The sequence below is a fragment of the Epinephelus fuscoguttatus genome, linkage group LG23 (assembly GCF_011397635.1).
Source record: "Epinephelus fuscoguttatus linkage group LG23, E.fuscoguttatus.final_Chr_v1".
Classification (NCBI taxonomy): domain Eukaryota; kingdom Metazoa; phylum Chordata; class Actinopteri; order Perciformes; family Serranidae; genus Epinephelus; species Epinephelus fuscoguttatus.
This window is the reverse complement of record NC_064774.1, coordinates 32,037,257-32,053,001: the sequence shown is the minus strand read 5'-3', so window position 1 is coordinate 32,053,001 and position 15,745 is coordinate 32,037,257. Positions and strand designations below refer to the sequence as shown.

Sequence of the window (15,745 nt, the reverse complement as noted above, 5' to 3'; positions counted from 1 at the left end):
GATTTGCTGTAAGAGTTCCAGCCAACAATGTGATCCATATCATTATGAATTATTTATTATTTAGTGTCCTGTCAGAAAATGTCTAACCACAGCCCTTATTCTCACCCCCACACACACTTTCAGTTATGACTGTCTTTCTACTTGTAGTTGTTGATTTTCTTGAGCCCCCAAAAAGCATTCTTCCCTAAGATGTATATGCTGAGGGATCACAATACATTTTTGTCAATTTGAGATATGGTGGAGACTGGGGTTTTTGTGGCTCTGATTGCAGCATAGCAGCAGGTAGAGCTCTACAGGGGAAGATCTCCCCCAACACTCCACAGAAAGTCAGTCTAGCCTGGAGTGGGAGTTCCTTTTAACATATCAGATACATTTTAGTTGCCTGCACTTTGGATGGTTTGCACAGCTGTCCAAAATCTACTTGACAGTCATGGTCATAAAAAGCATTCCACAGATTTCTTTCACACTTGGGTCAATGAAACAAAACAAAACTGAGATTTATCACCAACTAGCAACACAATGGCATGTCTATATTAACACCCTGCACTGAGTCAGTGTGGTTAGCTGGGCTCAAGATATGCACAGTTAAAAAACTCAGCAATCCACACTTCCAGCCCTCTAGTTCATGTTTTTGCTAGTCACTTGTGCAGGACCAACACCCCGTTTACATGTAGGAAAAACGCACATATTTTCATGCGGTTTGGCCTCTTGTTTACACGCAAACAGAGTTTTTTTTCATGGAAAATGATCATTTGTAAAAACTCCAGCCAAAGTGGAGATTTCTGAAAACGCCGTTTATGTGTTGCCGTGTAAACTGGGTGAAACGGGGTTTTAGGTTCTGAAATGTCACAGCATGCGCCAGCAAATGCTTGACGTCATGTGTTTACACTTTGTTTGGCTACTGATCATGGATGCTGTTAAGGTTGTAATCTAAAGCGACATTTAGGAGTAACAGCTTCACTGTCAGTCCACACAAATGAACCTCTCTCCATGTTTACTGTTTTGAAAGGAACAGGAAGTCGCACGTCTTATTCGTTGTTGTCGATTCTGATTGGCTTGCATGGCTTCATCCTTCTCCCTACACTGCCTCCCATAGGTTTGGCATAGTTATGACAGCGCTCTAAGGCATATTTATCCAGGTTCATGTTAATGACAACATTTTTGAAAACAATGTTGTGTGCACGATGTTATTATTGAAAACGGAGGGGGGGGGAATATTCGTTTCTCTAAATACCCGGCTATGTCTAAACGTGACGCAAGTGTCACAGTTCTGTTCCTCTGCTCAACTCATGCCGTACTTTTCCATTTACCCACCTCTGCTCCACTCTGACTGCCAGCCACACCCATCTCATCAAGGCAACTTTGCTCACCTGCTCAACTCAGCCTGCCACCTCATCAGCCCATCTCCACTCACCTGCTTTCAATCACTGACTGGCTCAGTATAAAGACTCCTGCTCTCCTGCCAGATTGTTCTTCACCTCTTTGCATGCAAGACTCTCCAGCACTACTTCTCCGACTGATTTCCTGTTACCAACCTTGCCTGAATCCCGGTAATTGTCTCAGCCTTCTGTCCCCAACCATGAGTTCTGCTTTTGCCCTCCTGGTTTCTGTCTGCCTGTTCCTGTGGCTGCTTGGAGATTTCCTGCCTTGTCGCAACAGTGTGAGTTTCTTCCGTACAACCTGTGACTCCCTGTTTAGCAGAGACTCTTGCTGTTTTGCCACATTGGTCTTGGTGTGTGCGCTGTGTAGATTTTTACCTGCTGGATTATTCCTCTGCATTTCCCTGTGTCTGCTGCAAGCTACATTAAAGTCATTACCAACTGTCTGCCTGCCTCAGAGTGCTGCATTTGGGTTCAGTCACACCTGGTGATACCAAGGCCATACAGTGTCCATAGACAAGTGTAACTCAATTTTAAAAAATAAAAAAAAAATAAAAAAAAAAGTGATTCCTGCACAGGCCTCTTTACCTTTGCATTGATTTATTGAAAAAAATTGATTTCCGTCTCAAAGACCTTTTCTTAAGGCAACATGATGTCTTGAGAAAAACAAAACAAACAGGCAACCTGGTTAACAAACAGTAAATAATGATAATACAGTCTATGTAGATTATGTACATTATGCCACATATCACTTTCTCTTACTCAAATCCCCTCTATATGCAGTGCATTTCACTGTATTCATAAATGCACTAGCATATTCTGACTGTGATGATCACTCTCTGATGAGCACTTTAAGTGAACTGCATTCCCAGGACTTGAGGTAGCACCCCAACTACAGACCAACTTCCGTAAGTATGTTTTCCCATGTTTGACTTTTTTTCAGTACAGACCAGAACGGACTGATCAGTTTACATACTTATTAGTACCCAGCTGTTCTTAAAACAGGGGCCTGAAGCTGTGCTCTCATGAAACCAAGCCAAGAGCAACTGGCAGCCAATGTGAAAGCCTGTTATCATGGTCTCATAGGCCAGTACTCATTCATTTCTCTGGCATGTTACATTTTTAGCCACTGTATCCCCACATAATGCCCGTTTGAACCTACCACAGCACGAGTCAGCACTACCATGTCTGCTTTCCCCATATTGAGGTTATCATCAATGTTTGAAACCGTGTTTCTAGACCCAAACGAATAATGTGGGCTCTAATTAAAGGACGTTTGCTCATGGAAATGGGGATGCTTTTTACTGCGAGGGAGACAACTGAAATAGATTTTTAGCTGATGCTTCAGATTATGTACGTCTGAGTTTTCTGCCATGAGCCAAGCAAGGTAGCTCAAATGTCCCTCCTGCCAGCCAGTTCATCCAGCTCATTCTGGGGTATCCTGAGGTACTCCTTGACCAAACGGGATATAATCTCTTCAGCATGTGTTGGGTCTCCTCTTAGGTGTTATTACCCATTATTACATGGCTCTATTAAATGCTGTATTCTGATTGGTCAGTCGCGGCATTCAGCGGTCTGATATTACTGTGTAATGACCGTTGCTAGTAGCAACAGTCATTACACTGTCAAACAACTTCCGAGGGAAAAAACAAACAGAAATGGCAGATTTTAACATTTCTTTTAACTTATTTGGAGAGTAGCTACAAGGAGGAATGGGATGCTGCTTAAGAAAAAGGAATGGAGAAGGAAAAAAAAATCAAGCGAAAAATGGCACAAGGAAGTGACATCTGAAGAGCTTCAAGTGATAGAGGAGGAGAAAGATGAGATAAATACAAAAAAGACAACAAAATGGGCTACTGTACTGTACTAGGCTACTACTACTATACTGACGGATTTTCTCTGCCAAAAACAAAAGAACACGGATTTGAATACACACTCGGCAGTCATGCTTAATGACATTTTACGTGAGTTTTATGTCTTGGTTCAATCCACTAAGCCTGGGTGAGTACAAAACTTTCACCAAAAGTTGTTGAATCCAGTCAGTTTTAATGCACTTCACGGAGGCAGACAACATTATTTATTTAACCGATAATTAGCTGTGTAATAAGCGGGATAATGTATAATGAGCCGGTGAATACTGGGAAAATAACTCCCGACAGGGCGCGTCGGGGTTTTATTCCCCTGAAGGGAGTTATTTTCCCAGTATTCACCGGCTCATTATACATTATCCCTTACATATACCTCCATATGGAAGCTTCTAGGAGGCATTCTGATTAGAACAGCCTTTACTGGTTCCCAGCATGATATGGTCTGATTGATTTGGTCTTCCCTTCAACCCTACCATTTCCTACTGCTCTTTCTGGGGGATCCAAGGGTGACTCCTGGCTTTGTGGAAGCTAGAAACCTTGAATACCTCCATAGGGAGGTGTCCAGGAGGCAACCTGATCATCCTGTGTGAATTCCTAACCCTGTCCCTGAAGGTAATCGGGCACAATAGAAACTCATTTTAGTCACTTGTACCAATGGACTTATTCTTTTGGTCACTACCAGAGTTGGGTATAACACTTACTTTGTAACGCGTTAGAGTACTTTGATTACTTTTTGCAGTAACGAGTAACCTAACGCGTTAGTTTGCTGTTTGAGAAATCAAATACTTAAGTACATTTTCAAACAAGACATCAGTTACTTCTGTTACTTTTAGAACGCTGGTCCTTCAGCTCCGAAACAGCAACGGCTGTCGTTTGGTTCTAATATCGGAGATAACGTTAAACTTATCAGTCTGAAAGAAGCCATGGAGCTTGTGGCTCGCTACGTGGTCGGAGAAATGCTGCCGTTGTCTGTGGTGGAGTCTAAATAGGTGGAGCAGGACTCGCTGACAGACATATTTCAGACTCAGGACTTGCATTATGGCTGGTACACGCTACACGCTGGTACTCACCAATTATCCCTGGTCGTCTTTCACGGCGTGTGTGATGTCATCGGGTTATTCTTGTCCTGTTTTTATTATTTTCACTATTATTTGAGTCACTCCCAGAACTGTGTCTGTTCACGTGCCAGCCGACATGTTGTCAGCAGATGGCAGGAGCTACATTTGAAGCGTCATATGTAAACTGTCAAGTTACTGTATCTTCCACAGGAAGTTCTGACAAATGTTTCAGAATAAAAGCCTATTTAGAAAATGGAGGGATTCTCTCAGCCGAGGTTATAAGGGGCCTTTAATTTGAAACAAGTGTTGAGTTTGAAATGACGGTGCGATATGTTAACTTTACAAAGACAACGGGCGGATAAAAAGTAAATATATAAACACACAGAGGGATTAATAAATAACGGACCATCTATAATGTAGTTTGTTTCAAATGAAGCTGGGAGCCTCTGCAGTTATGGTGAGTAAAAGCCCCGCTGCTATTTGTTAATGTTATTACTTTAAGTCCGACCGTGAGGATGTACCATTGTTTGCTAGCTTGATGCTAATGACAGTAACATTAACTCAGCGGGTTGACAAAGTGCCTCTGCTGTTTCACACCATCATTTCCCCCTTTTACTCTGTGTGGTAACATCCCTAGAGGAAATATTAAAAATGCTGGGGTGTTGTTGTCATACAGTTGTCTACGGCAGCAGATTGTTCTGTGTCTCTACTGGTCAAAGTGACGGCTGTGATGGGAGAATTGGATCTCAGTGAAGGGAAAGTGGTCCATAACTTTAATTTTGGAGACGCCCTGTGGTCCATTGCCCAAAAGGAAATGTAGAATACTCAGAAGTACTTTAAAAGTGCTTGAGTTACTTTTCTCAAGGAGTAACGTTGGAAGTACTTTTAAAGTAATTGAGTTACTTTACTCAGGGAGTAACGCAGTAAAGTAACTGGATACTTTTTAAAAAAGTAACGCAGTAACGTACTTTGATTACTTTCAAAGTAACCCTTACCCAACACTGGTCACTACCAAGAGCTCAGGACCAGAGGTAAGGGTTTGTCAACTTGACATGCCTTCAGACTTGATTTCTTCTCTACCACAACAGTCTGGTATAACAACTGCACCACCATAATTGAACTACTTCTCCTGGGGTAGTAACTTACTCCTAACCTGTAAGAGGCAGTCGACGTTCTTCTGGCTTCTTGCTGGCCTCTAACTTTTGAGGTGCCAAGCCTCACACAAACCAGCAAGTGTCCATTTGGTGTCACCAATTTGGCCACTTGCCACTCCTCAGGTGCGTCTGGGGATACTAGCCTTGAAATGCACACAGAATTGGTGACAAGAAAAAACCTTAGTGAACTCCAACACCCACATAGACCATGCTTTTTGCTGTGGTTACACAAGCACTGGATGGCAGCAGGTGAGACAACCCATATAAGTGCAGGACCCTGTGATGCATGATCACACAGCTATAGGAATGAATGAGCAATTCCCATGACCAGAGATCCCTTTGCATCTCATTCACCCTTGGAGATTTTCAACAACTTCAGTGACCTCTGCCATAGTTGAGATCACTGTGACTCTTGAAAGCCATTTTATTTATTTTGGCTTAGTTGTAAGTGTCTTAACTCCTTGCTAGGATATGAAATATCTTAACATGTTGACTGCCAACACACACAAACATTCACAACTGCCTTGTCTTGCTCTGGAAAACTCACTTAGTGTGTGGTTTGTGCCTCTGTGTACATTTGGAAGGTTAGCTAAGGGATATATAAAAACTAAAAATATCCAGAATATGACACAAACTGTATTTAGTTAGTGAAAGCAGTGATTTTTACTTTAACATGGGGAAAAGACGGTGGTGGCTCTGGGTCCACTTTTACTGCCTTAACATGTTACTGCTTTGTTTGACATTAATGCTGTTCTGCATTCTGGCTTTGTGCCAGTTTTCTTCAACACAAGTCTGTCCAGGATATAGGTCAGTGTTACTCGACTCCTAACAAATCATACTTGGAAATTCTTCTGCAGGACACACTTCAGGAAATGGCAGAACAGTTCTGCACACATACTGCAGTGTGCTACTTGGTTTATTTAGATGTGATGTTTTGTATTTTATGCTTTTGTGCTTTCCCTTTGCCTTAGATCATGCCTTGCTTTGGATCATTTTCACTTTGCATATATAATTTAAAAGCCCATGTAACCATTAAAGATGTAGCCACAGTCTGATCACTCCTGTAATCTTAGCACTCATTAATTATGTTAGTCAACAATATGAGCAGCAAAGTAAATATGCTGATATTTATTTCAAAATCAGATTGTGTTTTTAATGTGCTAACTGACTGACTAGTGTCTTGAATCCATCCTGTCGGTCTTCTGGTTTCATGGACTACCGCTGGCTGGTGGTATGGCTCAACCATTGTTGGGGGTTCCAAAGGTAATGCGTTACTGTAAGGCATTAGATAAGTAACACACTACTGTAATATATTACCTTTTAGCAGTATCAAAGTAATATAATGTGTTACTAACAGGATTTCGGATAATATTATTACATTACAATGTCACATAACATGTTACTACCCCAAATAAACTGTTGTTTTCATTTTTTCATTCATCCACACTGCTCAGTTCAATCTGAATCTTTTTTGTTCTGTGTGTGAGTCTTCCTTTGCTACCTTGTCACAATAAAGAATAAACCTGAAAGATAGTTACATAATTTTGTGCTAGATTTTTATTTCTGTTTATGTCCCCTACAATAGTATACAGATTTTTAACTACAGGTCATTCGTAATTACGTAAGGTGTATACATGGACACCACCTGAGGGCTGCTAAGAGTTCTGTGTTTTTAAACTCTTGCAAGTAACCACAATGCTGGCCACGGTCCTGTGCGAGACAACCCACTGTGTTAAAAATAAACTCATGACCTGCCAGGAGCTGGGGAGGAAAGAGTGATTATGTCTGAAAACCATCACCGTCTGTCTGCAGTGACTTTATCACTGAACCCCAAAAAGAGTTTCCTTTGTGTTTTTCCTCTACATTCCAGCATGGGAGACTTGTTTCCACTCAGGAATGTTTATGGCTGGCCGTGAGGAGAGCTCAGCCTTGTTTCCACACAGTCAGGTATTGTACTACTGCGCTGAATACTGCCTGTGACCTAGATTTAAAGGTGAGGAAATGTGTACAGAATGAGGAATAATTTGGATTTCCACACCATCAAGACATTACAGAGGCAATAAAACAAAGTCTGTTTGTGAAAATTTTATTTGGTGGAAAAAGCTACTTCCACAGGCCGATGGAGAGGAGTGCCTTGTTTGCAACTTACATGTAAACATTTGGTTTTGAGGATGTGATAAAAGCATGTGTCTACTCTTAGAAAAAGACAAACAGTTATGAACCAGAGCAGCAGCAGTGGTGAGACTACGTAAAAACATCTACTCACATTTTGTGCTCTTCATTCCAACAGAGTACATCATTTCAACTTAATCAGCACACATGTGGTTCACATTTGGTTATGGAAGGACAACATACAGCAATAAAAAAAATCATACCAACCATGAACCAAAGAACATGACAATGTTTAACATCTGCTTACACAGTGTCTCAATCTTACACTGGGAGCTCATTGTGATGCTTAAACAATAAATTTGGCAAATGCCCTTATAGCATATTTTACAATCAGCCCATTAAGGACTCAACCTCCTAAATATTTACCTCTTTATGTTTATTGTAGAGGCTCTGCAGCTGTGGTACAGTCTTGCATGTGGCGAGGTCATGAAAGTCTATTGGAAAATGACCCATCCACTAATGTTGGTTATAGGAAAGCTCTGACATAAAGGGAAATGCTTTGGTTGGCCATGAAACTCACAATCAGATCAAAGTTCGATTTCATCTCTGTGTCCAGTACAGAGATAAGTCTGGGATTTGTCTTTGATTGAGCACAAAAACTCATAGCCAGCCAGCAGCCTTATAAAGCCAAGCAATGAATGTTAAAGCTGTACTAATTATTATTTTTTTGTGGTAAAATAGATCAAAGGTAATGGTAAAACTGATCAAATGTGTAATGTGAAAAGGGTCAGTCATAGTGACTGATCCACATAGAATTATTACAAACTGCTCGATGGAGCATTTTAGCATCTTTAATGGTATTTATTTAATGGTGGCCTGTGTTTCAGCCAAAAAATTGCTCTTGAACAAGAGCAAGAGTAAAGACTCTAGCTGACTGCTAACTGGCATGTAAGCTCTGTGCCTTTGTGAGAGGAAATTTTCCATACCAGCAGGTGGCGGTATGGAAACTGGAAGACCGACAGAATGGATATATGAGTTAGCCAGTGAGCACGACATTACCCGATGTTGAAAGAACAAATTATATTTACCATGTGTTAGCGAACAATAATAAACAATTATGTACCATTACTGCTAAAGTAACAATGAGCTCCACCGGGTCTGGCGCTGATTCAACATGCTGTACTGGCTAAAAAATAGCTGTTAAGGGCCGACTAGTGGCAACAGTGCAGAGCACACTGCAAAACTAGCGCGATAGATGCTCACCAATGGCCCAACATTGAACGATGGCCGACCATTGGCTTAGTGTGTCAGGGCCCTTAGAGACTAACAGTTGAACACAGTAGAGCATATTTTTCTCAGAATTTGGTGGAGACCAAACCTGAGTGAAAATTAGCCCAAAGAATGGCCCCAAGCAAATGCTAATGTTGTTGCATGTCTGATGGATGTGTAAATAGGCCTTTGTTTGCTAACACATTTACCATAAAGTGATAACTCTATGTCAGTTTTGTTTACGGCTTGTTCTGCTGTACCAAGTTGCCAAAAAAAAAAAAATCAGTTAATGCTAATTTAAACAGATACTAGGGTTAGCTTGCAAATACAATGCCATTATTGTCAATTACCAGAAATTCAAGCAGAGCACAGATATGGAGCGGTATAATGCTTGCATTAGATTACACAGTCAGCTCTTCTCACTCATTCTGGTAAAAGGGATCTCCAATATGGCTGCTGGTGAGCTTGCTAAGGAAGCTCACTATTTCATGCTCCATGTGCACTTAGAGCAAGATGTGCTGTGGAATAATGCCTTATAATGCCTCAGCCTCAAGTATCTTATAATCTTGTTCACCATGTTTGGGAGTCAGTGGATGTCAAAAAATCAGCTATCGTAAGATTATACGACATAACACAGTAGACGTAAGACCCAAACAAAAATATCAAGTGTTTTATATAACATCCCAACATGCACCCAGGTCACGGTTTGCAACAAAGGCTTCAGTGTGTTTCAAACAAACTAGTTTGTACAATGGTCACAAGTTGTTATATTAATTTTACCTAAATTACCAACAAAACTTGTTGCATGGTTAGCGGTGCAAGAGAATGTCAGACCCAGCTCCTACCACTCAGTGACAAAGTGGACACTACAGGCGATGAGTGAAAGAACTGCAGGGGACAAGTCAAGCTCAGTGAGGTTCAAGTAGGCCTGCAACCTTTCCTTTTTGTCCTCAACCACAGGGCTGAGACATGATGAATCATACAAATGAGTATAATGGTGCACAAACTTCCAGATAACTAATCCCCAAACACATCTGTGTGTTGTCCACAGTTGTTCACATGAAAAATATTCATGTAATGACTGAATAAAGACGTCCTAAGGGAAAAGTTAGAATCCTGCCCGTCCCTGTATGAATTCTTAATGCTTGTTCATAACCATGTTTCACACTAGCAACTCGTAGGCCTGGGCTAAGTCTATTTTCAGGGGATAACCCAGTAAAATCGGGGCAAATCCTGCTCTGGAGCAGGGTCAACAAGCCCTATAGGCTAAAGTCCGGGTTAGCCCACTTGGAATATGTCAGGATTGTGCCGGTGTTAATACTCTCTTAGCCCCAGGCTAGCAGCTCCTTTAGCCTGGGGCTAAGAGTAGTGTAAAAAGCCTGTTCTTTGTATTCATGAATTTTGCTGAACTTTGGCATGATTGGGCCCATAATAATGTATTCTTGTTACTTTATGTTTGACTGTTACATTGCCAGTAACACGTATCTGTCATACATGTCCAGGCTTTCAGGTTTAAGACCTAGATTTCAGAGGTGATACAACTTTAGGGCTCAGATTGGATGGATTCCTTGGGGATCCACCCTTACTCATCCAAGTTTAGCTACTTAGTTTTGGGTTATAAGAACTTTTTTTCAAGCTCAAGATACAATACAAGTCATCATCATTTTCACGAAAGGTTTTCAGCAATTTTGGAATGAAGCTGCCTGGCCTACAGCCATTATCTTCAGATTCAGCCATTTTCATACGTAAAGGTTTCATTGCAGGTTTTACAGACTCAAACTGTTCAGCAAAATCCTGCTGCATCAAGATTGATTCCTCTGTTCATACAACTGACATACAATACAAATAATTAAAATGATCAACATAGCACTCACTAGTCGAGGTCAAGAGGGACTGTCCATCCAGTCTGCAGTGGGCGACACCGACAGCTGATTGAAGGCCAATATTGATAAAACTATAACCCTATTCTAATGAAAAATTGTGCAATGTGTAGTCCATTGTTCAAGAGTAAGGTAGGTATGCTGACACTTTGGTATACTGTTAAGAATCATCTATAGTCTTCAAGTACCCCCAAATCATAAGTGATAAAAGCAGAGTTGATAAAGGTGACTGAATTGATAAAATTGCAATACATTTTTATTTGATAAAGACTTGAATGAGATGATGAACAAAGATTTAATCACATCAACCTCTTCATCAGTCAACACAGTTCAGTTGATCATTTCATATTTTAGTTGGCATCTCACTAATAATCACAAGCCATACCCAACAACTCTCATCATCAATCCAGTTATCGATCCATCAAGTAAAGTATCCCAAACATCATTATCCCCTGGCCCTGGCCCAAGATGTTTACGGGCCTGATGGGATATGTAATTCCTCCAGTATTCTTGGTCTGCCCCCATGTCTTCTCCCAGTTTGACATAGCTAGAACACCTCAAAAGGGAGGCATCCTGGAGACAGCCTAATCAGATGCTTGAACCAATGCAAGTAACGCCTCTCAACACAGAGAAGCAGAAATTCTACTCTGAGTATTCTGGTTGTTTGAGCTCCTCCTGACTGTGTGCAGACACCTTGCAAAGGAACCAGTTTTGGATGCTATCAAAGATTCTTTCAGTCAACAGTAACGTTCAGGCTCAGCTTCCTTGTTACCAGGACTCCTTTCGCAGTGGCAATTTGGGAAGCTTGCTACCTCACTTTGATTTGGATTTGGGAGACCAGGGGTCCTGTTTTTCAAGTGATGATCCCACCAAGACATAAGGGTCAAATGTGAGGGGTTAAGACCAGTTCTAAGGAGAAACAATGCGAATTCTGTCCCAGTCATGGATAAGGGGACCAGTTCTGTACCCTTTCATGGATACTGTAGGGGTCATGGGGGTTTTATGGACTTATGCTTGTGACCATGTTCGCCAATCTGATAAATGCCTCAGAGCAAAATTCATTCATTTTCTTTATAACATTGTTACTTTAAAAAAGAGAAATGTATCAGTTCAACTGCACATTGATCAACTTTGCTTTTACCTTGTGTTTTTTGTGGTGTGCATCATAAAGTGCTTTCTAACAGCCGTTATTGACTCATATTAAGATATTTTTGAGACACTTGTATGGTAAATGTGTTTAGCTCTAATGTGAAAATCAAAGTGAAACACAAAATTCATTAAAAGGGTTTGGGTCTATGCAATTCCGTGTATGTACATGTGTGCACCTGTTCCAACGTTGACTTGGTCTGAACAGGTGAAATCCTCGAAACCAAAACTGCATTGCAACATGTTGTCCATGGGTTCATTTTACTTTGGCACAGTTAACAGCTGGGTACCAAAGTATCAGAAGATGTGTGCGCTTGACAAAAGTTCCACTGCACTGGTGCAGAGCTTCAACCATCCAATGTTTTCTCTCACAAAATTAGGGCCTTAGATGTTGGACTAACTCTACATGAGAACGGTCCTTCTGATGTCTACTGCATGATAATATCAGGTTCGATGTTGAAGAGTAGGTCATCATTGTCTCTCCTGACCTCCAGCAGTAGGGCTGTGTCCTCCTGCAGTGCCCCCTGCAGGTCAGCGGTAGCCATCAGAGGTTTGCCATTCAGTTTCACAATAATGTCACCATCTTTGATACCGCCTCTGGAGACAAAGAGAGGGGTGCATAGAGACTGTTATAGGTAAAGGATTAATTTTACTTCAGAAAAAGTGACAAATTGTATATTGCTTTTTTTGAGGAATGACTGAATAAAGTAAACCTACTTCTGTGCAGGTGAGTGAGGAACAACCTCATGAACATAAATCCCACTGGTAACATTAGGGAAGTCTGGGTTTTGCTGTTTTAGCTCTTCAATTAACCTGGAACAAACAAAAAGGCAGTGTCTCAAAGAAAGTCCGTTATCTAACCAAGTTCCCCAGTATTGTGAGTTTTAACTATTTTAATTCAGTAAGCAATAGTTTTCTCCTGGCCTGTTATAGTATTTGGGGGCTCCAATGGCATCTACTGAAGCCCTGTTTCCACCAAGCAATACAGTACAGTTACTTTGCAGGGATGCAAACAGGTGTATGGTCAAAAAGAAAGAGCTTGTCGAAGCGAAATTCTGAATATTAAAATACACGAACACTAATTTGGAAGAATATTGTGTATTTCAAAACAGAACAAATCCATTGAGCCATCATGACCATCTTGCTAGAGGTCCAAATCTTTATACATTTCTTCATGCTCTTTACATTGAACAAAGCGGGTAGATTGGCCTACAACGTGTTGGATAATAGTTTTTACATCTGGACTGTATGATACAAAAAAACTCAATTTCCCTCATTCTGCAAATGAACAAAGTTGAATGTTTCAGCAAAACCTACCTCTTTCCACAATTTTTTTTTTTTTACCAGCTACAAGGTACTTGCTCACTCTGGAATTGATATATAATGCGGAATGTTTATGGAATGTTTGCGTTGTTGGGCATGGAAATGACAATCTTAAAAATAGCCAGAGGCCACTGTATTAGTTAATCTGTCTATGCATGGACTTATCAGCGTTTCATAAGCAACCGTTTCAAAATTACTTTACAAATACCTTATATTTACTAAGGGGTGGAGGGAGCAGAGCTGTGGAAACATCCTGCAGTCTGACATACTATCATGAATTTAAATAACTTACTGGACAGATATATAGAGAAAGGCGACATTTAGAGAGCAAGTCCAAATAAGCAACTCCACTTTAGAAACAAGCCCAAAGTCGCAGCTTATAAGCAGACCTGGCAACCCTGCCCTACGCGTAATGCTCTATGATCTCTGATCCAGCAGCACATCATCCAAATAAAAACAAGTGATTCACGCTTGCGTGCGCACTACACGGTTGTTTTGCGCGCAGCATTGTCATCTGCCCATTTCGTTTGTGTTAGTGGAATTATCAACCAGACTCTTCCATGTCCAGGCTAAATAAATGACTGTGTCATCGGCATAAAAAGGTGTTTTTCCATCAGGCATATTAAGAAGCGAAGGGATATCATTTAGGATGTTTCCAATCAGTATTACATGAATAGAGGAGGACCCAAAATAGATTCTTGTGGGACACCTTTGCTGCTTTTAAGAGGTTTGGATTTTAATGTTGCTGTTGTAACCTGCTCTGACAACTGTGGTTATAGTACATAACTAGCTCTAAAAAAGTGCAGTAGTTTAGTATTTGGACCATACTGAAGATAGATTGTTGTTAAATTAAAAGCATATCTGCCATATTTCCCATCAACATAATAATTATCACCAGGTCAGACTTACGCTGGTGTGATGGTGAGCATCCTTATTCCAATGAAACGCTTCTTTATTGACCTCACATCTGAAACAGACTTCAGTTAGTCTTTGTTACTCAGCAGAATACTCAAAGATGTTTAATTATAGCTTGGTGACATCATTGTCAGACTCACCCTTGTTGTGCTTATCGAGCGAATCATTGAGAAAGCGAATTATCCTGTCGGAGGGAATGGCAAATGAGATTCCTGCTGCAACCTTCAGGGTGTTGATACCGATCACCTCCCCATCCTAAAATAGAGACAATTATATTCTAAGTTTATCAACCAGACCCAAGCAGAGAAAGGTATTATACAGCAGTCAGTAAAGAGGTGGGAAACCAAATGCTTACCAAATTGACAAGAGGTCCTCCTGAATTCCCATACTGTAAAAGAAAACATAGAGAAACAGTATTGTGGTGTACAAACTACACACACACCTTACATTACAACATTTTAACACCTAAAAAATAGAAACAGAGCTATACTCAAGACTGTGTAGGAAAAAAAAACTACTGCACTGGTTAACAATACTTTTGACTCAGAACACACTTTTTCTGCCTTGCTATATTCTCACATTGATTATAGCATCTGTCTGGATGTAGTCCATGTCAGAGTCCCTGAGGCCTAGCTCCTTGCCATCTCTCTGGGCTGTGCTGACGATGCCTGTGGTGACAGTGTTTTGGAGAGCGAAGGGGCTGCCAATTGCAACCACAAACTCCCCAGGTCTTAGGTCTGCACTGTGGCCCAGAAACAATACAGACAGTTTCATCTGGAAGGAGACAAGAAACAGACAAAGGGTAAGATAACACTGTTGTAGGATGTAAGATATTTGGGTAACCTTTTATAGACATGGGAGCACAATCATTCACACTCACAACTACAAACAATTTAAAGCGTCCAATTCACCTAACATGCTTTGGACTGTGGAAGGAAACTGGTGCATCTCGAGGAAGCCCACATTCACATGAGGAGAACAAGCAGACACCACAGAGGAAAGTCTGGGGGTTTTGAACCTGTAACCTTCTTGCCATATGCTATCTATATACAGAGGTACTTTAGCATAATAAACATATGTAAGATGAGACTAAGGAAAGACGAGCATTAAAAGTCCAACTAAGAGCTTTCTTTTTGACATGTATACAGCACATTTGAAATATGAGTCTCAATTGTTTTTTTTGTTGTTTTTTTTTACCACAGTTTATGACCTCTTGTCTGTTTAGAGCAATACATAACAGTTATCAGCATAAAAATGTGTTTTTCCATCAGACAAATTAGGGAATGAAGGGATATTATTTAGGACATTTCTAATCAGTACTATGTGAATAGGAGAGGAACCAAAACAGATCCTTGTGGGACACCTTTGCTACTTTCAAGAGGTTTGGATTTTAATGTTACAGCTGTATCTTGCTCAGAGCTGGACAATGTGGTTGTAGTACATAACATGCTCTGAAAAAGGGCAGTAGTACTTAACGGAAGTACATTAGCATATGTTCAGCAAAGAAGCAACATTGCACAAGCAATCATTCCCCCAGTCATTCCACTTTTCTTTACTTTGATGTGATAAACAACATTTTAGAGCATCTTAATCTGAGTTTGTGTGGCTGCATGTAAATGGAAAACTTAATGGAATATTCAT

At 40.7% G+C, this 15,745-nt stretch overlaps 1 protein-coding gene across 1 annotated transcript in view; it reads right to left on the bottom strand.

Annotated features, from left to right (window-relative positions):
- Positions 1-7,529: 7,529 nt before the first annotated feature.
- Positions 7,530-15,745, bottom strand: part of htra3b (HtrA serine peptidase 3b) — a 33,954-nt gene continuing 25,738 nt past the window's right edge. Inside the window, exons 5-10 of the mRNA XM_049568880.1 lie at positions 14,684-14,878; positions 14,460-14,492; positions 14,245-14,359; positions 14,099-14,156; positions 12,584-12,679; positions 7,530-12,463 (exon numbers count right to left, since the gene is read on the bottom strand). Coding sequence (XP_049424837.1) covers positions 12,295-12,463; positions 12,584-12,679; positions 14,099-14,156; positions 14,245-14,359; positions 14,460-14,492; positions 14,684-14,878 — 666 coding nt within the window. The 3' untranslated portion in view covers positions 7,530-12,294. The remainder of the gene's footprint in view (positions 12,464-12,583; positions 12,680-14,098; positions 14,157-14,244; positions 14,360-14,459; positions 14,493-14,683; positions 14,879-15,745) is intronic.